Genomic DNA, 23,087 nt, shown 5'->3' with positions numbered 1-23,087 from the left:
CGTTCTGAGAATGCGTAACAAATGTGCGTTTAATTACACATTCTCTAATGCATAACTAAATAATAGACTTAGGGACACGATTTGTCATGCACACCTGAATCAAGAATTATGCACTTATTTAAACTAATCGCTTGCAATTCTCACAAATGTGTACTTCTTTTGTACGTAATTAATAATTCTGGTAATGAAGGACGCATAGTAGAATGAATTTAGTGAATTATGAGAGAAAATTAGTTAGGGTGTTATTGGTTGTGAAAAGTTCAACAGATAATTTGCAATTAATAGTGATAAATGTTATTTACTGAGATAGTTTTCAATATGTCTCTGATTTTTATTTTATTTTATTTTATTTTCAGAAATTATATCTCAACGATGAGCATGCGGTAAGAACTATTGAACCAAAAAAATGATGTATTATAGTGATATAAGTGGCATATTTACTAAGATGATTTTCACTATGTCACTGATTTTAGTTAGTCACCACTAATATTATGCATTCATAAGTTTTAAACTTTTTACCGAAATTAATCACATTACACACTTCCAATATCAAATTCCAATCACCTTTTTTTAACACTCCCACATCTTCTTTTGTCCGGACAGATCACAAAATATACAAGCAAAAATATTAAAGCAATTCCAAAAACAAGGGGACAATACAAAGAAGAAAACCCCTTAAAGAGAAAACAAGAAAAGCAAGTAGTAGTAAATGTTAAAGTACATTACTACTTGTGTAAATATTAAAGAAGAAATCAAACAATTAAGTATTTACAGCCTACAACAACATCCTGTTTTTGCGCTACAGAAAATCAGATTATTGAAGTTGCTTCTACAAGGCAAAATTTATTAGTTAAATATTCTAAATTAAGTTCACACAACAGTGGGAGTGGGCGTGGACGAAGAAGACGTGATTTATGAACAATGCAACTAAACAAATAAACAAAAGTGTATATGCAAGCATACGTAACAAGCAAGTATGATTCAAGGTGCTAGGGGCCTCACTGTTGAGGGGAAATCTGTTCTCGGCCCGGCGAGGGACCAATAAGCGAGTATGTGCGCTGGATGCTCTGCCACTATCGGCCCTCCTTCCGTGTCCTGCACTACGACTTGTCTCGATGGTATCAGCTCGATGTTCCAGTTCGGCCTCACCATTGCCAGCAGGTCTCGGCCATTTGCAGATGCTCGATATCCCTGCACCCACAAGTACCTTAGAGACGTCAGCTGCAGGGCCGCCATTGCCAGTGCACGCTCGCTGAAGCAACAGCCTCTCATCTCCAGCTTCTGCAGGCTCGGGCACCCCTTTGAGAACTCCAACAGACCTTCATCCGACTGTCCTACGTAACCCAGAAGCATCCATCTCACGTTGCGGCTGTACTGCCCTATGTAGCTCAGACCCACGTCGCTCAGCCCACCAGGCCGTAGATACAATGCAAACCTCCTCAGTTTGTGGCACCCCATTAATAGTGACCGAACTCCATTGTCAAGAGGGAGGTCTGTAATTCGTTCCTCTCTGTCCAATAAAACCAACCGAAAGTCACATAGGTTTTTTGAGTACGTTCCCATGCACTCCAGTGATGCATTTGTGATATCTGACACATACACGGCCAAGTACTCCAATTCGAGACATCCTTGCGCCAGAGCCATGAGTCCTCTCTGGGAGACCACACCTTCGACATCTTCCATGTCTTGCTCATCAGCTCCACGCTCTATCCTCAGTCTTTTCATTTTCTTGCAGAACTCACCCAGAATTTCCATTCCTCTATCTCCGATGACGTTTCTTGTCTGTTCCATATTGTCATCAAAGTCAGTTCCATAAGCATTAGGGAATAGCATATTGACACTTTGAACTGTACTTCAAATTCAAAGTTTACAAAAGGTGCATGAAGGTCGAAAGACCACTATCCAGGTTCAGCAAAAAATAACAAAATCAAGAAATTCACATAGAGATGCTATAAGTTGTCTTCCATGAAAATTCAAAATCAACCCAACTCCATATCCAAATAACAGAAGAACCATGAACCAGCATCATAAGCTGTCCAGAGTGGAGCTGAAAATGTTACCTTACAATGCAAGACAAAGAAGCCATGGATTTTTTTACCATACATAATTTATTTCTCTACTCATACAAGACAAACTCTTTCTCTACTCAATTTATTTTTCCCATTAATTCATATGTTCCTCATATTGTTAGTCAAATACTATTCAGACATCGATTAATCCTATACTCGTGAGGCAGCAGAGCTCAACACAAGCTTCATCTCAATTATTTGTTTTAAACGCATAAAGAACCTACTTACCAGAACAGAGATGCATAAGTTCTCAGAAAGTTTACTGGCCGGAAAGGTAAATATCTAAGATTAGATTTATTTAATAAAACTACTTATAGGCACTGTAGTTTAACAAAAAATTCATACTCCAGCAAATTTTATTAGTCATAAGGCATATCTCAAATGACAAATGCAAGACTTCTAAATCTACCTCAAGAACTTCCAGGTTAGGGCATCTCTGCAGCAACTGATAATGGCCTTCAGTATCCAGCAAAGCATAAAGGAGATCCAATTTTTTAAGTCTGGAAGCAACATGATATACAATTGGCAATTCTGCTTTCCCCAGGTAAGTAAGACCCAAGCGGCACAGCCGACTAGGGAATACAACGTTGGCATACCTTTCCAGTTGCTCATTAAAAACACCTTCACCAACCTGTCCAGGGGGCTCACTAAAAGATCCCCCACAGAATTCTTCCAATGAAGCTGCTGCTCGGAAAAAACCTATAAGGTCTGAGACATCACAATCGCTAATTTTCATTGAGGCCAACTTCGGGCATCTTCTTGCTATCTGTTCAAGGTCTCTAGGTCTAACTTTCATGAGATCAGTCATATAGAAATTCAAACTTTCAAGAACTGTATTGTTCATTGCAAGCTCATTCAGCCATTCTCCATCATTCTCAATTATTGAGCTTTCTTCCAAAAGCAAGTTTCTCAAATTCCTATAACAAAGAAAAAACGTTTTAGATTGAACAAATAGAGTTTCATATTTCTCACAGTTATACAATCCACAGACCAAAATGTAATCGGAAATCATCTGGTAATATTAGCTAAGGCATCTAATTTGTTATCAGATGTTTCTATATTTGTTCTCTTTCCTTTCTTAATTATGTTGGGGCTTACAGAGAAACATCATCCATTAAGTATAGAAATGCAAACACATAATAAACAATTCTTCCTTGACCATACAGTTCTACTAAACAAGACTTCTGAGTGAAATCAACAAACAATTGTCAGGACAGACAAGAGCTTGAATTTTTTCTAAGCTCCACTCTATAGAACCACACATAAAATGGTGCAACCACTATTGTTTTCATTGATCTACCACATTCTAAGACCCAATAAATCAAGCATGTACACAAATAACTCTATCATATGTTAAGATGCCATATTTTGAGAAAGCGTGCATTAGTTAATAACTTAATAACAGATCCTCAAAATCATTTGAATTGATTTGATCACATAAGTTTTAAAAAAAAAGTTAATATCTCCTGCGATATTCGTCTAGTCATATCATATTTAAGCATGAGGTGCGCACAAACAGTATTACTGGATGTAACGATGAAAAGTTGGAATGAAATAGAGTTGACACAATGTCTGTGTCATCATAATCAGCGAGCTCACAATTAGAACTATTATTTGCTGCAAAAACAAGATTTTAAAATGATTTTGATTTGGACATGAGAACTCCAAATCGTCACCAAATCTGATCGAAAATGAAAAGTCAAACATATGCATCGGCAAACCACATGTTTACGCCACCTACTAATAAGAGTGCAAATCACTCAGATCCAGCAACAGAAATTTGAAAAATTAATGATGTAACTGTTGACATATCTTCCAAAAAATAGATCAACTGAAAAATACTTAATGAAATATGCAACCATATCAATAACAGAAATTACCAAATAGAGATGAAATCATAAAAGTGAAATCAAATAAAAAAATTAGCACCTGCAGAATCTGGCTATACGCAGAAGTCCATCGGTAGAGAAACCGGAGCACTTATCTAACCGCAAAACTTCCAAAACCTTGCCATGAGAGGTGGCGAGAAGGTCGAGATCTGAATCCTTGACAATCATCCGACGGAAGTGCAGCACCTTCATCCTTCCGTAGGAGGTGAGGATTTGGTGGACCCAGGGCGTGACGAATCCGCCCCAATCCTCAGGAATGAGGTTGAACATAGCGGCGCGAGGCTTGCCCTTGAGCTTGAGCGACTCGAGATGCGGAAAGCGGCGCGAGAGGCGGTGCGGCGTGGCGGTGTAGCAGAGCGCCATGGTGACGTGCTTGCGCGTGATGGCGTCGATCTCGTACCATCGCTTGCAGACGAGCGACACCGCGTCCCGGTCGCGCGGGTCGTGCACGTAGGGGATGACGCACTCCCAGACCGTGTCGTAGGCGCCGCTGCTGCAGAAACCGTTAGGTTTCTTCGATCTGGCGTCATCCATTCTTCTCGGAATTAATTAGTATTGAGCGTATTAAGTAGTGTAGTAGTAAATAGAGAAACAATAAAGGAATAGTGAGTTAAGAGATAGTGAATCGAGATTGATCGGAGAGAAATGAATAGAGAGAGAGAGAGGGAGGGAGTAGGGGTTCTATTGTATTGGTGGGGATGAAAATGAATGATGATAATAAAATTAATTCAATCATTACGTACGCCTGGCTTCTTGTGGTATATGCCTCTTTACTTTACAGACTATATTCTTTTTTAATTATTATGTAAACTATGTTTAAGATAATTGCACTCAAGTGTTTAGTGAATACTGAATAGTATCGTTAATCTCGTTTTATTACTGTTAATTAATTAATCAAATCAAGTATATCAAATTCGCCGTACAAATTTTCTGTTTCGATCTCTGTACAAATACTAATATTTTCAAACGAGCCTTAAATGAAATTTCATCCCAATTTCTATAGACCACGATTCAAATACAAATAACTAGTGTATAAAAGACTCACAATTCGACCTCGATTTCATTTTTTTTTTCAGCAAAACGCATCAAATGCACCGACCATCTAACTTCTTAAAAAATAAAAGGTACTAGTACTAATTTTTCACATTTTTTTAGCACAATGCATCGCATGCACCGACCATCTCTATTCTAAAAAATTTGACGGTATAATTTTCATTTGTATCCTAACTTTTGATCGACTTATAATCAATCTTATTATTTTAAACTTGAAATATAAAATTACAACTTTTTTTTAAAAAATATGAAAAGGCCTCATAATTTCCACAATCAAAATATGATGCTCCATTCGTCTCATAAAAATATTAACATTTGGAACAGCGCAGGGGCAGTGCAGTTGGCAACAGAGTGGCAGATCTTGCTACAATGAGTCTGGATTCAAATCTCACTGCTGTCGTGCAGTGACTTTCATCTCTCAGACACAAGTGTAAGGCCTTGGGAGATGGGGTTCTAGCAGCCAGTTGGTTAAGGTCTCCCCCTTAAAGGGTTACTGCGTACCCTTATTGAACCCTCTCACGCAGTGGCGGAGCCACGCTGGGGCATGGGGGGCCCTTGGGCCCCCCAGCCATTCGAGTTTTAAGTATATTATATATATTCAAAGGCATTACTAATATTACTTGTTAGCGTAGTTGGAAAGTGAAGCTAGCTACAGACTATAGTTGAGGTGGAGGTACTGGGTTCGATTCTCAGCTAGCACGCCTTCCAGTTTTAAATTTCGCCCAGTTTTATATCTTAGAGATGTGCTATATTTATTCAATAACTTTTACTGTCAATTAATTTTTTAGAGATGTGTTTAATTCATGACTTTTGAAGAGTATTAGTTTGAAAGGATATTATTTGTTCAATAACTTGTCAATATTGTAATATACATTTTTATCTACTTTTTTTTATTAGTATTGTAATATAATTAATGGTTTTATCAAAAAAATTTAATATGTACACTTAAACAATTGCTTTACTTATAAAAAACTTAATTTTATTAGTAGGTAATTTTTTTTTTAAGATCATCACAAAGTTATTATATCAATATTCTTGATTAGATTAAATTTTCTTGATATGCATTTATTTCTTTGTACTAAATATCTGAAAACATTCCTTTATTTTTAAGATATTCTAATTCTAAATGATGAAAAAAGGCAAAATATAAAAGGGTCTTCTTACGACTAATTTCGATGATCTAATTCTAAATGATGAAATAAGGCATAACATAAAAGGGTCTTCCTACGACTAATTTCGATAACAAAATCATCGAGAGATCCCATATTTATTAACAGTGAGCGCTAAAACTTTTCTTCTTCTTGGACCCCCCACCGCAAAATTCCTGGCTCCGCCACTGCTCTCACGTGATGTCTGACCAGAGTGTGGGGGCCACCAAGGCAACAGAATCGCCTTTTTGCTGCAATGCAATGAACATTTGGAACGTGAATTAATGCACAATTGATAAAGTAACAGAGAGAAAAAGAAAAAGTAAGTATGGTATTGTTAGTGAAGAATATGACACACCTTATTCGAGAGAAAGAAGTTACCAAAAATAGAAGTTTTATGCGACATTCCAAAATAGAAAATACCCTTATTTTTATGTGACGGAAGTAGGAAGGAGTATAATAACAAAACTACATTAGATTTGAATATATTAGCATACTTTAATTAAAAATAAAGTCGTTTTGTTGTTAAATCACAACATTTTGTTTTCACATATTAGTTTCAATTTTAACTATCACGAAATGATTAAAATTAAAAAATAAATTTTGTCACATTTTTTTCATTTTTGTCCGTCCCACAAAATTTATCACATTTCACTTTTTTATCATTTTTGATAGTGTGACAAAGCTAATGTCTTAAAGCTCATGTCCGGTCAAAGTGTGACAAAATTTAAGAGACGGAGGAAATATGGGATTGGTTATAAGTCAACAAAAAGTTAATCGGATGAATCTAAGAAAAGTTAATCATCCAACCAATATAATCCGATAAATAAAATTTCAATTACAATTATCTTAAAATAAAATCCAATAAATTTTCAATTCACCTTCAAGATACCGTTCCTTTAATCACATGAATCAAAGAAGAGTTAATCATCCAACTTTTGTTGCAATTTTTCTAATTAGACAAACTTTTATCTCAAATCAGCATTTTTGATATTCTTCTCACCTATATATATGTTATCATTCTTGAAAATTTGATTTGAAATAGACTCTCGGTTTGATTTTATCTTCATGGAGTATGCCTTTCAATCTTGTCTAAGATACAACACAAGTTGTGTTGTGTTGTGTATTTATATTATATTTTGAAGATGTAAACTTTAAATAATGATTGCACATTTCTTCCCTGATAATTTGTCATCATTTGACCTGATACGAGTTTTAAGAAACGTAATAAAAAGTGAGTTGAAAAAGTTAGCGACATGTGAGTCATATTTTTATATATTATTTATAATAAATGTGAGTGAAAATGAGTTAATAGAATATGAGGTCCCTTGCTAAAAATGGTAAAAAGGAAAGATGACAAATTTTTAGGACGGACAAAAATAAAAATAAATGATAAATTTTTAGGGACGGAGGAGTACTATCGCACTAAGCAAGGCTTAGTGGGATATGTCATAGCAACTCCAAATTCCCCTTGTCATTAATCAATCATTATGTAAATGTATTTATACTTTCCAAGAACTTTGGTAAGAACGCTATCTATAAATGTCATTAGATACAATGGTAAGTTGTAATCAGTAATTAATGTATCGAACTTTGTATTCAAAATATAATCTGCAATCTCAATATGTTTGTAACATTTATTATACTTCTAATCTTCTATTCAATATTTCGTGATATACTATTGAAGAAACAATAAAGTAACAAAAAATATCTATTAATTTCCTGTAGATAATTGACGTTCAATTAATGTGTATTGATTATTGAATTACATATATAGATGGATACCTAATATTCATAGTATTAATTTAACGAAACATTGCGCAACATAATGTTTGTTTGGTTGCGTACAGCTATGATAAAAGTTACAGAAATAGATAAATAATGAGGTGGGTTCAGTTAATTAGAATCATTAATGAGCAAACAACTTTCAACCTGTCACGACTAACTTATATACACGCTCGAACTAAGCTAACATATAAATTAATACAACGGGGAGTGTTATATTGCTAACGCAATGTTTAATTGTTAACTACAACTCAATAATAGCCATTAGATATTCAAATTAAAGGTCTAGATCATTAACCACAAAATGTCAATACGATTAATAAAAAACGTCAATAAAGCTATAGGATTAATTCCAATAAAAATCAATTGGGATATTAATGTCACGTTAGTTATAACTAACTTTTAAAAGAAATCTCAAAACTTTAAATTCATATAACATATATCAAATTAAAGATAATTTTATAAGGATTCCAACGATATACTACATGCATATGTTCCGACGTCAAAATTTGAAAAAAAAAAATCTAGAATTTTCGTATTTTTCGTACACAGGCTAATGTCAATACATCTAAGATAATATGTCAATATAAAGCATATACAATGTCAATCCTAAATTTGTGTTGACATTCTCAAAGCATTGTGTTGATATTTTCGAAACACTATATTGACATTTTCATCCAAAACCCTAATTTGGCGTTTTTTTTTTAATTTTTTTCGATTTAATTAATAAAAACGAAAATTACACGTGACAAATTGTAGACCACACGTTTTTTAAAATCATGTGACCTTAAATTAGTTGTAGTTAGCAATTAAATGATGAGTTAGCAATTCATCACTCCTCTTAATACAACTATATAAATGTATTATTCTTTCATTTCATCGATATAATCTTAGGGGAGTGTTATATTGCTAACTCAATACCTAATTGCTAACTACAACTAAATAATAGCCATTAGATATTCAAATTAACGGCCTAGATCATCAACCAAGAAATATCAATACGATCAACAAAAAACGTCAATAAAGCCATAGGATTAATTCCATAAAATATCAATAGGAGTATTAATGTCAATTAACTACATGTTTAGTTATAACTAACTTTTAAAAGAAATCCCAAAACTTTAAATTCATATAACATATATCAAATTAAAGATAATTTTATAAGGATTCCAACGATATCATATATGCATATGTTCCGACGTCAAGATTTGAAAAAAAATTCAAAAATTTTTCAATTTTTTCGTAAAGCAGAAATGTCAACATACTTGTATAAAATATGTCAATATAATACATGTAGAATGTCAATATAAGCAATGGGTTAACATTCTTAAAACATCGTGTTGACATTCTCAAAGCATTGTGTTGATATTTCTGAAACACTATATTGACATTTTCATCTAAAACCCTAATTTGGCGTTTTTTTTTAATCTTTTTTTATTTTATTAATAAAATCAAAAATTACACGTGGCAAATTGTAGACCACACGTTTTCTAAAATCCTATGGCCTTAAATTAGTTGTTGTTAGCAATTAAATGATAAGTTAGCAATTGATCACTCCCCTATAATCTTATTGGGTTGGTTTGTATTTATTAATTACTTTCAATAAAATTAAACATAAAAAATTAGAACAAAATGGGAACTAATAATTTATGATAAAATTAGGGTTACATGTCGTCACACTATTAAATTCCTACTAGAACGTCTTTGGTTTATCTATTTATTAATTACTTCCAATAAAACATAAAAAATTAGAACAAAATGGGAACTAATAATTTATGATAAAATTAGGGGTAGACATGTCGTCACACAATTCAAACACATGATAAAGTTTGCTAGAAACAAAACATACATTATTCAAAGATATCAAGTGCACTGAATTGGATAACAAATTCAATCTCCTAAACCAAAAATATAAGTAGTGTAGGAAATAAATTTGAAATCCAAAACTAAAATTTTACTATAAATCTATAATCATATCATCACATCTGGTCTACAAATTATTGAACATCAAGGATTCCAAATATTTAAAGCAGCACAAATAGTCCCATACAAATTACAATTCTCGTTCGGTACTAGTAGGGATATTGACCCCCAATATTATAAAACTTTTTAAAAGTTTGGTCTTTCTCGTGAACTTTTAATTTGACAAATAATATTAAGAACTTTACTTGAGTTTGTTATTTTTTACCAATGAAAAATTTTCGGCTACATTAATAGATTGAAGAACAATTTTGGAAGGTGTGCTTCAAGAAAACCTCTCCTCAAATATTGAAGAAGTTGAAAATCTCGAAGTTGTCGAGAAATTACGAAAAAAAAATCCGTATCATGATACTATTTGCCGGAATTTTTCATCGGTGTAAAATAACAAACTCGAAACTTCATGATATGATGGCTCAATATCCTTTAGTAGTATTCCTTATCAACTTTGCGTTTATCTCGCCATTAGTCCCTGAACTTTTAAAATATCCCCAAACAACCCTGAACTAAGCGTTTATCTAAATGGTCCATTTTCACTGTTTCGTGACGAAAATACCCTTTTGGGGGGTTATGAGGGATTTGGGCAATTTGGTCTTTTTACATTTTAAATCTGATATTATTTCAAAATTATCATTCTTCTTCCCTTTTGTCATCCTCCACTTTGTTTCTTTATTTCAATATTAGATTTAATTTTATAAAATTAAATTTTAAATTTCAATTTTTAAATATCAATAATTTTTTTTAATTAAAACTATTAATTCATGGACGCTATAAATATTGATTAAAACTATTAATTTTTGTTATTTAATATAATATTCAGCTGAATTGAAGAAGTACATATTAATCGTGATGGAAAAATAAGAGCTATTCTATTTAGCATTCGTTCGGTTGTAATAATTGCTTGAGAATTTTTGTTGAAATCTTGTAGTTAATTTTTATTGTTTTCAAATTAATAAACGAAAACTATATTAGTATTACATTAGATGCATATTTACTTCAGAATAAATTGTGTTATATGATCTATTTATGATTAAAACTATTAAATATTGATTAAAACTAAGGTGTCGTCGTACCTTATTGATTAAATATTAGACACTATCAAATATTGATTAAAACTATTAATTTATTATTTAATAGTAATTTTAATAATTAAAAAAATTATTGATATTTAAAAATCAAAATTTAAAATTTAATTTTATAAAATTAAATCTAATATTGAAATAAAGAAACAAAGTGAAGGATGACAAAAGGGAAGAAGAACGATAATTTTGAAATAATATCAGATTTAGTACATCACTGAAATAATATCACATTTTAAATGTAAAAAGACCAAATTGCCCAAACCCCCCCAAAAGGGTATTTTCGTCACGAAATAGTGAAAATGACTATTTTCGAGATAAACTCTTAGTCCAGAGTTGTATGGGAATATTTTGAAAGTTCAAGAACTAATAGCAAGATAAACACATAGTCCAAAGACTATTTTGTTAGTTCATTCTAATAATAATAATAATAATAATAATAATAATAATAATAACAATAATAATAATAATAATAATAATAATAATAATAATAATAATAATGTTGTTAGTTTTAAGCGATGGATGTTATTATGTGAACGTCCCTTTTATCTTTTAAAATAGTCCGCGGAATGTATGCTAAACGTATTTCATACTACAAAATGAATAAGGAGTACTCCATTAATCTAGCATAGGAATATATATACTATATAGAGTATAAAATCAACAAAAGATCACTGTGTTTCCTGCAATGTCAACTGTTTTTGGAGGACCTTTCAATTTTTGTTTTATCGAAAATGGGGAACTGAAGCTAATTGTAGTGGTGTGGCCGTGTGGGATTTTGGACATACATCAATCATAATATTATTATCAAGAAATACCACATACAACTAAAATATGCTTCTTTTTATAGTTTACTAAACTATTGCTAAAAGTTTATTAATTTCGAGAATTAATTAAAAAATACATGGACCTATTTTACAATGATAGCTCTTTCAATTTTTGAAATTGTATAAATTTTACTACAAAATTTTCAAACATGTAAATTTTATAGTAATTTTTATCATAATGTGAACAATTTATATCTATATCACTATATATACTCGTAAAATTAAACAATAAGTGAACTATATAAATAGTACCTAATCTTTCACTTTCGCACAAAAATAGTACATGATTTTTATTTTATATCGTTTTTGGTACCTAAAAATCACATTTTGAGTACCTGATGCTAATTTTTACCCCAAAACACATCCTAAAAATCACATTTTCACAATTTTGCCATGAAGGACATTTTTGGGCATACACGAAAGATGACCTAAAATGATGTATATATATAACTTCTCTATTTGTCTCTTCTATACTATTATTATTAATAATATAATTATTATGTTATTATAAATTAGTATTAATTTATTTTTTAATATAATTCAAATTATGATTCATACTTCATTATAGTTATAGTTTTAACTATATTTAATTATTATTATATTATTATAATATTAATAACTCGTAATTGATAAATAATAATACACTTATTTAAAATATAAATCATATAATATTAAATACTAATAATGGGTCTTATTTTAATGCTTATAGCACCCTAATCCAAAATTAAGACTAAATCTCCATCCTTAGATTTTAAAATAAGTGAATGAGATTAAATCTTACGAATCTCAATAAATAGTAGACAAAATATCAACAAAAGGGTAATATCGTCATTATGTTATCATATGATGATTTTCGTGAATGTGTTTTTATATCAACATAGTGTATTACAAATATCAACAATATGAAATAAGAATATCAACGCTAGTACAACAAAATATCAACACATATTTATTGAGATTTTTACATGGTTTTATTGAGATTTTTTGATGTATTTGTTGATAAAAATCTGGTTATCAACATTTACGAAAACTAAAATAAAAAATACTCCCTCCGTCCCAAGATAAGTGACTTGTATTCCTTTTTGGGGTGTCCCACTATAAGTGACCTATTTCCACTTTTAGCAAAAAGTCATCTCTCTTACTTTAATCTCCACCTACTTTATTCTCTCTTCTCTCCTCTACTTTTCCATCTCTCATACTTTACTCTCTCCACTTTAACTTATTTAAATATCATTCCTTAAATCCCGTGCCCAAAAGAAGTAGGTCACTTATCTTGGGACGGAGGGAGTATCAAATTTCATCATTCGAACGTCGTTGGAACATATGCAATTGAGATCTCATTGGAATCCTTATAAAATTATCTTTAATTTGATATATTTTTTGCAATAAAATAATTTAAATCGAGAGAGTTACGTAGATTTAAAGTTTTAAGATGATTTTAATGTGAGAGAATTGACATTAATACCCTCTAATTTTATTTATTAATTTTCTTAATTAAAAATATAATCCATGTGACATTATTTCAACCACTAGATCTTCTAAGAGCAACTCCAAGGGAAGAAGGTAAATGAAAAGGGTATATCATGCTTATACCTTCTCTGTGCAATATACCTTTCTAAAAAGCAATCAACTCCAAGGATAAAAGGTATATAGAAAGGTATATCATTTTAAAAAAAATAAAATATTAGTACAAGATGCATTAAAAAACATAAAGTGTAATACCTTCTCAAATACCTACCCCCTTGGAGAATGATTTTTTATGAAAAGAAGGTAAATATGGTGGTTATATGATTTTACCTCTTCATTGATGGAGAGGTAAAGATACCTCTTCAAAATGGGAAAAGGTATAATACCTTCTCAAATACCTTTCCCCTTGGAGAATGATTTTTCATGAAGAAAAGGTAAATATGGTAGTTATATGACTATACCCCTTCATTTACCTCTCCCCTTGGAGATGCTCTAATCTAATGGCTAAAATTTAGTCTTAGTTTGGGATTGCTAATTAGTTAGCAATTGATCACTCCCCTACTAATAATAATTATTATTAATAGGAGTATTATTTTATCTTATTAATAACTGATCAATATAATCTTAATAAAATTTATAATTATAAATTATATTTAGAAAAATATAAAACGATTGAATATATTTAGTTAGGTGTTTTAGTCCTAAAATAATATAAAACAATTAAGTTAAAAATATTCAATTGATTTAATTAGTTTAAACAATTGATTTAGTTAGATATTTTATCTTTAATTTATATTATGAATGTCAATTAGGTGTATGTATAAAATACTAAAAAAAGAAGAAAATGAAGAAAAAAGAAAGAAGATGAAATAGAAACTAAAAAGTAATCACATTTTTTGTACTCCCTCCATCCCATAATAGATGACATATTTGGGTAATGACACGAGATTTTACGAGATGTTGTTTTGTGTGTTAGGTGTAGAGAGAAAATAGTATATTTATATTAATGTGAGATAGAACTTGTTCTAGAAAAGGAAATGTGACATCTTTTGTGTGACAAACTAAAAAGGAAAGTGTGACATCTACTATGGGACGTAAGGAGTACTATTTAATACTCTCTCTGTCCCACAAAGACTGTCTCACTTTGACCGGACATGCATTTTAATAAATGTAATGAAAAGTGAGTTAGAAAAAATTAGTGGAATGTGGGTCCTACTTTTATATATTAGTTTTATAATAAAATGTGAGTAGAAATGAGTTAGTGGAATATGTGATCCACTATAAAAAATGGTAAAAAGTGAAATGAGACAAATTTTGTGGGACAAATAGAAATGGAAAAATTGGACAATCTTTGTGGATGGAGGGAGTAGAAATTTCTAAAGATACCCTCTATGCCTCAAAATCACATGTTTGATATCTAGGATTATTTTTGTTATAAGGTACTAAAAATGATGTGTATAAAATAGAGAGTAGGTATCAATTTTTGTGCGAGAATAAAAAAATCAGGTAGTAATATTTATATAGTTCACTGTTTAACAAAAGATCCTTTTGTTGAGAGATCTTGTAGTGCTTTAACTTTAATCAATTGTAACAATTGAGCTTCACATATTTGTTGTTAGTGGTTCGTGTAGGCGCCCCAAATTTATTAGATTTGACCAAGATTAACATTTGAAGGGATAAAGAAGAAAGGAAATCTTTCCAGCCTACCAAAAACTAGATGTTAAATGTGGTCCTATTTGCTCTGGTGAAATAGAGAGTAATAATTTTATTTTAAATTTATAAATTTGTATAGATCCTCCCATCCAGGTAGATTAAAAGACAATAAAATGGAATTTAAAATTATGTACCTAGGCCCAGGGCCTGGCCTAGTAACTATGTACATGGATGTTGTATTTTAGTGTCATAGTGGTAGAGAGCTAGACATGAGATGGGACCTCATGTCCACCTATGTTTCTGTGGCCTCTAACAATACCATCACATCATCTCACACTTGGAGGCACCAACCACTTGCATTTACTCAACTTATTTGGTTGTGGAATCACCATGGCCACACACCACCAACAAACACCTTACTAATATAATAACTCAACACACCTATACACTACTTCAACTAGACATAGTACCCAGTCATTATAAAAGTCTTCAATCAATAGAATCAAGAAGAAAAATAAATGATGATTGAAAAATAACTACCCCACCAGAAGAAATCAGCGCAAGAAACAAAAAACTAGAGCAAAGAAACAAATATGCTTCATTTCACAAAAGTTGAGGATTACACTACTGCTACATTATACAACTATTTCTCTAGCCTAAAAACATTTGTTGACAAAAACAGTATTAACCACCTGAAAAATACTCACTCTGGGCAGTCTAGCTATTCATTTCCCAATCCCCAGCTTCATGTGGCTTCTCCTTATCAACTGAATCATCTCTGCTGGAACACACTTTGTGAAAACCACCTCCCTTTGATTTCTCCGTTAGAAACATGAAGCTTGTATTATTCGTTGGACCATCTGAGACAGCATGTACGCCTCTTGTTACAGGAGAAAACCCCCTGCTTCCTCCAATACTGAGTATGTTTGGCTTGACGTTGCTGCTGCTCAACATAGGCGGCAGCATCTCCATCCGCTTTGAGTTGGGTTGGCTGTTGGTGCTATTAATGAGCATGCGAAGTGTTTCCCTAGAACTTTGTTCGGCAGTAGATTCAGAACTTGAGATGAGAGGATCCACATGATTTGTAAAGGCCGGGCCAGAACTTACTAAGTATCCTGGGCCGGATGAATAGATGGGAATGTGGATGATTGGATCACACATCAAAGGTGTAAATGTTGGGATCTGGTGTGAGGTTGCTAGGCTAGTTATAAATGGCTCAGGCTGAAAGCTAGGAAAATCCATAGCTGGAACTTCAGACAAGCTTAGAGATGATTTAGAGGTCAGTAGAGAAGAGAGTGGAGGCAAATGAAGAGATTCGGTTGACATTTGAGAGGTCCTGAGAGTGTAGTGCAGAGTTGAAGCTGCGGGAGGACACCAGCAGTAGTGAGGAGACAAATGAGATGAGCGTGACGAATGAACCTGCACTTTCGAGCCACAGAGAGGGAGATCCAAAGGTTTATTAAATGCATCCACGGCATTTAGAGCAGAAAATGGGTGAACTGAATTTGCTTCAGGAAGCTTTCCTTTGGCCAAGCCGATAGAATTTGATAGTTCGGCATTGATTGTCGCTGCAAGAGACAAGCTGTTGGGGAAAGCACTGTTATCCCCAACTAGTATCATTTTTTCTCTAGCAGTAACGTAATTAGAGGACAATTTATTTGGCAGGCTCATTTCAGATGAATCAGAGTTGGGATAGAGACCATTAAGATGGTTCAGGTCTGTCACTGACCCTCGAAGGCCGTACTGCTCGGATTCTGAGCTTTTCTCATAAGTAACTGAAGACTGAGGAAAATGAAGCTCAGCAGAATATAATGAATCATCATCTGAAGGACAGCTAGATGGAAGAACACCACTATATTGTGAATTACTCGCTACTGATCCACCAAGATAAGTTCTGAGCTGAGTTGCAAAGGAGTTGAGACGTTCATCACTTATTCCAGTTAATTCAGCCAAGGAAGGTTTTCTTACAAGCAAATCCTTCATCTATATAAACAAGAAACGAGAAGCGTGAACTACAATTTCAACTGCACATAGACAAGCTCGGCGTATATTGTTTAACTAATCATACCTTTCTGAGCATTTCATTCCCTAGAAACTGAGATTTCTCGGAGCACCAAAAGTAAAAAAACATATCATCTACTGTCCTGAGTAAGAAAGATCTTCTGGAGTTGTCTGCAGAAATCTCTTCCATCTCTAAGCCAGTGCAATGAGCCCCTGAGCTTAATGTTGCCAGTATCTCCATAGAACCATCATCCCCATTAAATGAGACCCGAAGGTTAGAAGCAGGTAGTAGTGTGAGACACAAATTTCCTCTGTCCAAGTAGACAAATGGAAGGCTCAGAAAAGAGTGACCAAAAAAATAAGAGATAAAAGCAATGATAATTAGCCAAGATTATTTTATAGCATTAAAAAAATCAAGCAGCGATTCGATTAAAGAAAACCTCAGTAATTTTTTAAATTCAAATGTTCTCTAGATAATATAGATTAACTATACATTTTCATCCCAATTTTTTGTCCACATAAGTAGGCTATTAGCTACACAGTCAAATTTTGTCCAGTAAAAATATCTTCAGCTCTACATATTAACATAAGATGGTCCAAAGCCACAACAACATTTAAGATCCAGATGACAAAACAAATCATTTCTAGCAAGACATAGTAAAGGTAATTAATAATATGATAATGGTGATAAAGCATTACTATCTATTAATGTCACAAATGTCATCATGGCCAAACAGCTATAATATGTATAGCAACCAGCAAGCACTAGTATTTCTATTCCTGAAATCCATATTCATAATTATAGCTAAAAGCAAATGCAATAATGATAGTTCTAAATAATTCAAATCATTATAAGAGCTTCTTAGTAGATTAAGCATATTCTCGAATTTCAGTCTCCAAATATAATACACCAAAAACTTTTACATTTATTCTAGAACATACTCATAAAGTGAAAATACAGGAGTGATGGAAGAGAATATGTTTGTGTACATATTACAAGAATGCATGTGCAAGTGATCCCTTCCGGACATTCACATAACATAACTTTGAAATAATAGAAGGATGGCGATATATATCACCAGAGCAAAAACCAATGAAATAAAATAGAATGGTCAAGTTGAGATGATAGGTATCAAAGGCAAGCTCAAAACACAGATCAGAACGTAAATAGAAACATCACCAAATAAACTAATATGATGAGCAAGTGAGCAACAACAAAATAACACTTTGGAAGTCAGTACACTCTGCCATGTCATGGTATTTTCACTTGGAAAAATAAACAATTATCACAATTATTGAACAAAATATAGTTTCCTGAGATAACTAGTCATTTCAGAACAGAGACAACATATGTTATAAAGAGCATAATCTCAATAGAGAAAAATCAGTTACATAATAAGCAAAAGTTTTTGGTGAAAGGTGTATGGACTAAAAGCTTCTCAAAAAGTTAATAGGCATAATAACTATTGCAGCATAATACTGAGGCAGCTAAATCAGTTAAATAAAACATCAAAGGTCAACAAACATCACATAGAGTAATCACATAGACAACCCACTACAATAAACTATTCCCAATATGATAAACATATTCAACAAACGCACCTCATACTTATGAATAGTCATATCAAGGTGCAAGCATGTAAGATGATCCAGCATGCAGTTCCGTCTAGAGACGATTAAGAGATGTCTGCAATTAAAGTACAAGACAAATACAAAACCTAAACAAATGCAAGAACCAGACATGAAAATACAACATACTACCCCCTCCAGCCTCTTAGCATGTAAAGAGTGAACTATGTCCAAAATATAATTAACTAGAACAGCAATTTATTGTGATAAGAAAGCATCAAATGAAAACAACATAGACAAGTTCAGAAAACCAAAACTAGATCAGCAGTATAGTCAATCAAAGATGAGCATAAACATAATCTTAAAATTACCACAGACTAGATAGAGTGGACAAAAAAAATGATCACAATAGAGCAGATCATAATCTTATAACTAACAAATTCTGTATTTTCTTTCTTTCATGAACATTTTTACTCCATAACCCCCTCCCTCCTAAAACTAATTAAGCACTCTCAGTAGGAATGTATCGTTCAAACTTAAATTGAAACCAATAACAAAGATGGGGAAACCGCCACACAACCAAATAAGATCGGGTGCTACAATAATTCACAAACATAAGCAAAAAAAAACACGTCAATAGAGCAATATAAGAAACTACCTCACAGATGTAGGGCATAATAGGGCTCCTTGCTTGTTAATTTTCCCGACGCGGATAGAAACGAGAGGAACACACAAGCACCTTGCAAGCAGACCAACTTCTGATGGCTCGAAATGCTGCTTCAAGAGCTATTGGTTACTAGATCAGTTGAAAAATATTGGAGAACAGAGAAAAGGACTCCGAAATACACACACCTCACAGAGTTGCGCTAATAGGCGATCCTCAGCCTCACCGCCGGAGATTTTAAGTTTCAACAAAGGCTTCAACCTCTCATCCGCACGACAAGCCCCCATCACCTGCATGTTCAAAGCCCCAAGCCACTGCATAAATCCATCACCGATATCGGTCCTCTGTAGCAACAGATCATCATCACCGTCCTCCAGAAATATATCCGTTAACCTCCGCGAGAATGACGGACTAGCAGTGGCCGGAGTCTCAATCGGAGATACGTCGACGGAGTCCTCGATATCGGAGTTTTGATCCGCCGCCGCATCCATACGGGGATCCGCCGCCGGCGGAGTTTTAACCATATCTCTGGCAGTTATGGTAACAAATTATCACTCAATTTGGTTAAAATCAGATTACGGAAACCCTAACCGTATTCTCCGGCTTAAGCAATTAAATCGTCTAATGTATGATTGTGTGATAGCTTATTAAGAGCATCCACTATAGGAGCGGCGCGCCGGCCGCCCCGTTCACGGCTACGCCGCGGCGGGCTATAGCGGAGGAGGCGTCCGCCCCGGGACGGACGAATTTGTTGGGGCGGACGAGCATTCGCTGCGATTGCGGCGAGGACGGGCCAGAGGAGAGAGAAGCGCGGCGGCCGCCGCGCCTATCTATTGCGCGGCAAAACCGCCGCGGCGGTCGCCGGCTGTGAATTTTTTTTTTTTAATTCGAATTTGTAATTATTTTTTTTTGGCTTATTTAAATACCCCACCAATTTATTTTTCACTCCACACCCATTTTCACTCCACCCCCAATTTCACAACCCTAAATTTTATACCAAATGCACGGGAGAGACGAAGATTCACCCGGCATGGATGAATCGGGATACGGATACTATCCTTCTTCCCAGCCATCTCAGCTGTGGGGATCGAGTCCCACCCCCCGGGATCGAGTCCCAGTCCCCCTCCATTCCAGTCGTGGTCACCGACATCCCCGCCATGGCAACAAATCCAATATCGGGGTCAATCTTCTCATTAGAGGAATTTAGGTCGTTCGGCATTTGGAGATTATCGACCCACTATGGACTTGCCCAACCATCCGCGGCCGGATACCCCTTCTCACTCTTTCCAGCACACCCAGACTCCTTTGTCTGATTTCGATAGGTTCACACTGGAGCAGATGATGGGGCTGATGAGTCCGGGCCTACCGGAGACCCCGCCGACGAGATCTTCCGGCGACGGCGGTGGTGGGCGGGGCGGCGGCAACGGCGGTGGGGGGGGCGGCGCCGGCGGCGACGGCGATGGGGATGGCAGCGGCGGTAGCGAGTCGGCGGTAACAAGTCGGGGCGGGCACTACACCAAAGACGAGTCGATTGCTGTGGCGAGGGCATGGGATGCCGTCACATCAGACCCCTGTGTTGGCACCGATCAGACCGAAATTGGCTTTTGGAAGCGCGTTTTGTTGACCTACAATTAGTTCAAGCCGAGAGGCGCCAAACCGCGTGACGCGGAACAGATCCGAAAAAAGTTTGGGAGGATTCTGACACCCACCAGGAAGTTCGCGGGCATCTACGGCAACAACCTTATCAACGCTGAGAGTGGCCGCAACGAAGCCGACGTGAAGACTCGTCTGTGTCCCAATACAACGCGCTATATAAGCCTAAGTTCACCCAGTGGGAGGAGTTTCTCGTTCTCGAGAACTGCCCGAAATTCAAGTCCATCTGTGCAGAGGAGACTGAAGGTCACGGGGCGAAGCGCAATAGACGCAACAGAGTCGGGAACTACAGCAGCAGCAGCGGCGGACATTCAATCGACCTCAACGACGCCCAAACGGAGGAGCTCTCTGATACACACACTAGGCGTTCACGCCCTCCGGGGCAGAAGGCCAGTATCCGCAGCGCCCGAATGTCTGCAGGTTCCTCCCGCTACTCGGCGCCCGGGTCTGGATCGCGCAGCGCGCAGGCGCCTTCTGGAGCTCAGTCCATGGACCATGGGGCCCATGTGGTCTTGAATAGGAACTTGAATGTGCAGTTGATGAAACAACTGCAAGATAACTGCCGTTTCTACGAGTCGGCCACCGACCCGATCACCAAGGCGATATACTATGAGCTCATGTGTAGGATCAGAGAGGATCTGGGGCTGACTGGTCCAGGGGCGCCGGGGGCGCCGGGGGCGGCGGCGCCGGGGGGAGTGGGCGACGAAGAAGAGGCAGAGGATTCCGACTCCGCCACCGAGTAGATGGTGGCGGTGTTTTTATTTGTTTTTATATGTTTTTTTTATAAAATGTTCGTTGTGTAATTTTCCGATATCCATTAATACAACGAATATTTGGTCTCATCGCACTTTTTAATTTTATTATTATCTCGTTTTCTAATTATTTTTAGTCCGATAATTTTAATTGTAATTGAATTAAAATATACAACAAATAAAATAAAGTGAAATTTGTCCACCAAAAAGTGTCCACTATTGCTGCGGACACTTTTTTTTTGTGGCTGTGGACAAATAAAAAGTGGCTATGGACAAAAAAAAAAGTTGTCCACCTATAGTGGATGCTCTAAAGATGAAAATATTCGGAATAATTTTGAAGAAAAATGGTCCCTATATACCGATAGCCGCATAGGCAAAATCTCCCACGAATTTCTTCGTGAAGGTGAAATATGAATAAATATAAAAATTGTACTCCCTCCGTTCCATAAAAGATGTCACATTTGTGGAACGGCACGAGATTTTAGGAGGTTTTGTTTTTATGTGTTAAATAGAGAGAGAAAATATAATTTTTATATTCATGTGAGGGAGAACTTTTTCTAAAAAAAGAAATGTAACATCTTTTGTAGGACAAACTAAAAAAGAAAGTATGACATCTTTTGTGGAACGGAGGGAGTACACACTAATTCATTCATTTGCAATGATTTGGTTATATTCGAAAACAAGACTAGGGTGGGGAATTATGTCGAAATACCGGAATACCAAACTTACCGTATTGAAAAAATAACGAAATATCGATTTTTCGGTATAGCGTAGTTTTGGGTACGGTACCATATACCATAACAAAAGATTCGGTACGGTAACAGTATTAGATTTACTATACCGCTATACACCACGGCATACTGAATAGTCGATATATACCGACGTTTCGGTATACCGATTGATTATAGGGGTGTATTAGGGTCCTATTGTCTCTTAGTGTTAAACATCAAACATATCACAACCCTTGAATCCTTGGATTGGATGGTTGTGATTAACTAACATTATTAGTCAAGCTACATTATTACACTAAAATGCTACTACATTAGTTTACTAAAATAGTATAGTAGTACTCCATCCGTTTCTTCATAGTTGAGTCATTTTTCCATTTCGAGAAGTTTCTTCATAGTTGAGTCATTTCTATATATGGTAACCTTTTTCTCTTTCTTATTTTACTCTCTCTTACTTTATTCTCTCTACTTTTTTCTCTCTCTTACTTTTTTATCTATTTATTTAACACACTCAATATTCTATTCTAAAACTCCGTGCCGAAAAGTTTCGCCTTAACTATGGCGAAACGAAGGGAGTACATTATTAGCTAAGTTATATTATTAACCCTAACCGTTAGATCACAAGATTCAATGGATAACAAGTGTTTTATTCTAAAATTTAGAAAGAATGACTGTATGAACAATATTTGATCGTGATGAAGTTTAGTTGTTTTGGACTTTTTGAAGTAGTTGAACGCTAAAATTATTTTTTTGAATATTTTGGATATTATAAA

The 23,087-nt window shown here is 34.7% G+C and overlaps 2 protein-coding genes across 4 annotated transcripts; both read right to left on the bottom strand.

The window, feature by feature from the left end:
- Window positions 1-692: 692 nt before the first annotated feature.
- On the bottom strand, window positions 693-4,664 carry LOC125222439 (coronatine-insensitive protein 1-like). Of its 3 annotated transcripts, none has more exons than XM_048125058.1 (4): window positions 3,999-4,664; window positions 2,479-2,986; window positions 1,601-1,782; window positions 693-1,510 (listed from the first exon to the last, which is right to left on the bottom strand). In XM_048125058.1, the coding sequence occupies exons 1-4, from the start codon at window positions 4,490-4,492 to the stop codon at window positions 982-984; spliced, it is 1,713 nt and encodes a 570-aa protein (XP_047981015.1). In that variant the 5' UTR covers window positions 4,493-4,664; the 3' UTR covers window positions 693-981. The 3 variants fall into 3 exon arrangements, with proteins under 3 accessions (XP_047981015.1, XP_047981016.1, XP_047981014.1); XM_048125059.1 differs by having other exon boundaries at window positions 693-1,782; window positions 2,479-2,569; window positions 2,666-2,986; XM_048125057.1 differs by having other exon boundaries at window positions 693-1,782.
- A 10,858-nt stretch (window positions 4,665-15,522) lies between these two features.
- On the bottom strand, window positions 15,523-20,004 carry LOC125185654. The gene is made up of 4 exons (XM_048082215.1): window positions 19,370-20,004; window positions 19,176-19,291; window positions 17,016-17,259; window positions 15,523-16,930 (listed from the first exon to the last, which is right to left on the bottom strand). Exons 1-4 carry the CDS (start codon window positions 19,703-19,705, stop codon window positions 15,665-15,667), a joined length of 1,962 nt encoding a protein of 653 aa, XP_047938172.1. The 5' UTR covers window positions 19,706-20,004; the 3' UTR covers window positions 15,523-15,664.
- Window positions 20,005-23,087: the final 3,083 nt, after the last annotated feature.

Source organism: Salvia hispanica, chromosome 4 (assembly GCF_023119035.1).
Source record: "Salvia hispanica cultivar TCC Black 2014 chromosome 4, UniMelb_Shisp_WGS_1.0, whole genome shotgun sequence".
Lineage (NCBI taxonomy): Eukaryota > Viridiplantae > Streptophyta > Magnoliopsida > Lamiales > Lamiaceae > Salvia > Salvia hispanica.
The sequence above is the reverse complement of the archived record's forward strand: the minus strand, read 5'-3'. Positions and strand labels throughout refer to the sequence as shown.

Bases quoted from the DNA above. Each gene is read 5' to 3' on its own strand.
- LOC125222439 (XM_048125057.1), bottom strand. From the start codon at position 4,492: ATGGATGACGCCAGATCGAAGAAACCTAACGGTTTCTGCAGCAGCGGC. The intron at 2,987-3,998 runs GTGCTAATTTTT...TCTTTGTTATAG, and splicing joins CGTATAGCCAGATTCTGCAG to GAATTTGAGAAACTTGCTTT. The intron at 1,783-2,478 runs GTAGATTTAGAA...AATATGGAACAG, and splicing joins CTAACCTGGAAGTTCTTGAG to ACAAGAAACGTCATCGGAGA.
- LOC125185654 (XM_048082215.1), bottom strand. From the start codon at position 19,705: ATGGTTAAAACTCCGCCGGCGGCGGATCCCCGTATGGATGCGGCGGCG. The intron at 19,292-19,369 runs GTGTGTGTATTT...CTCTTGAAGCAG, and splicing joins TATTAGCGCAACTCTGTGAG to CATTTCGAGCCATCAGAAGT. The intron at 16,931-17,015 runs GTATGATTAGTT...TTGTTTATATAG, and splicing joins GGAATGAAATGCTCAGAAAG to ATGAAGGATTTGCTTGTAAG.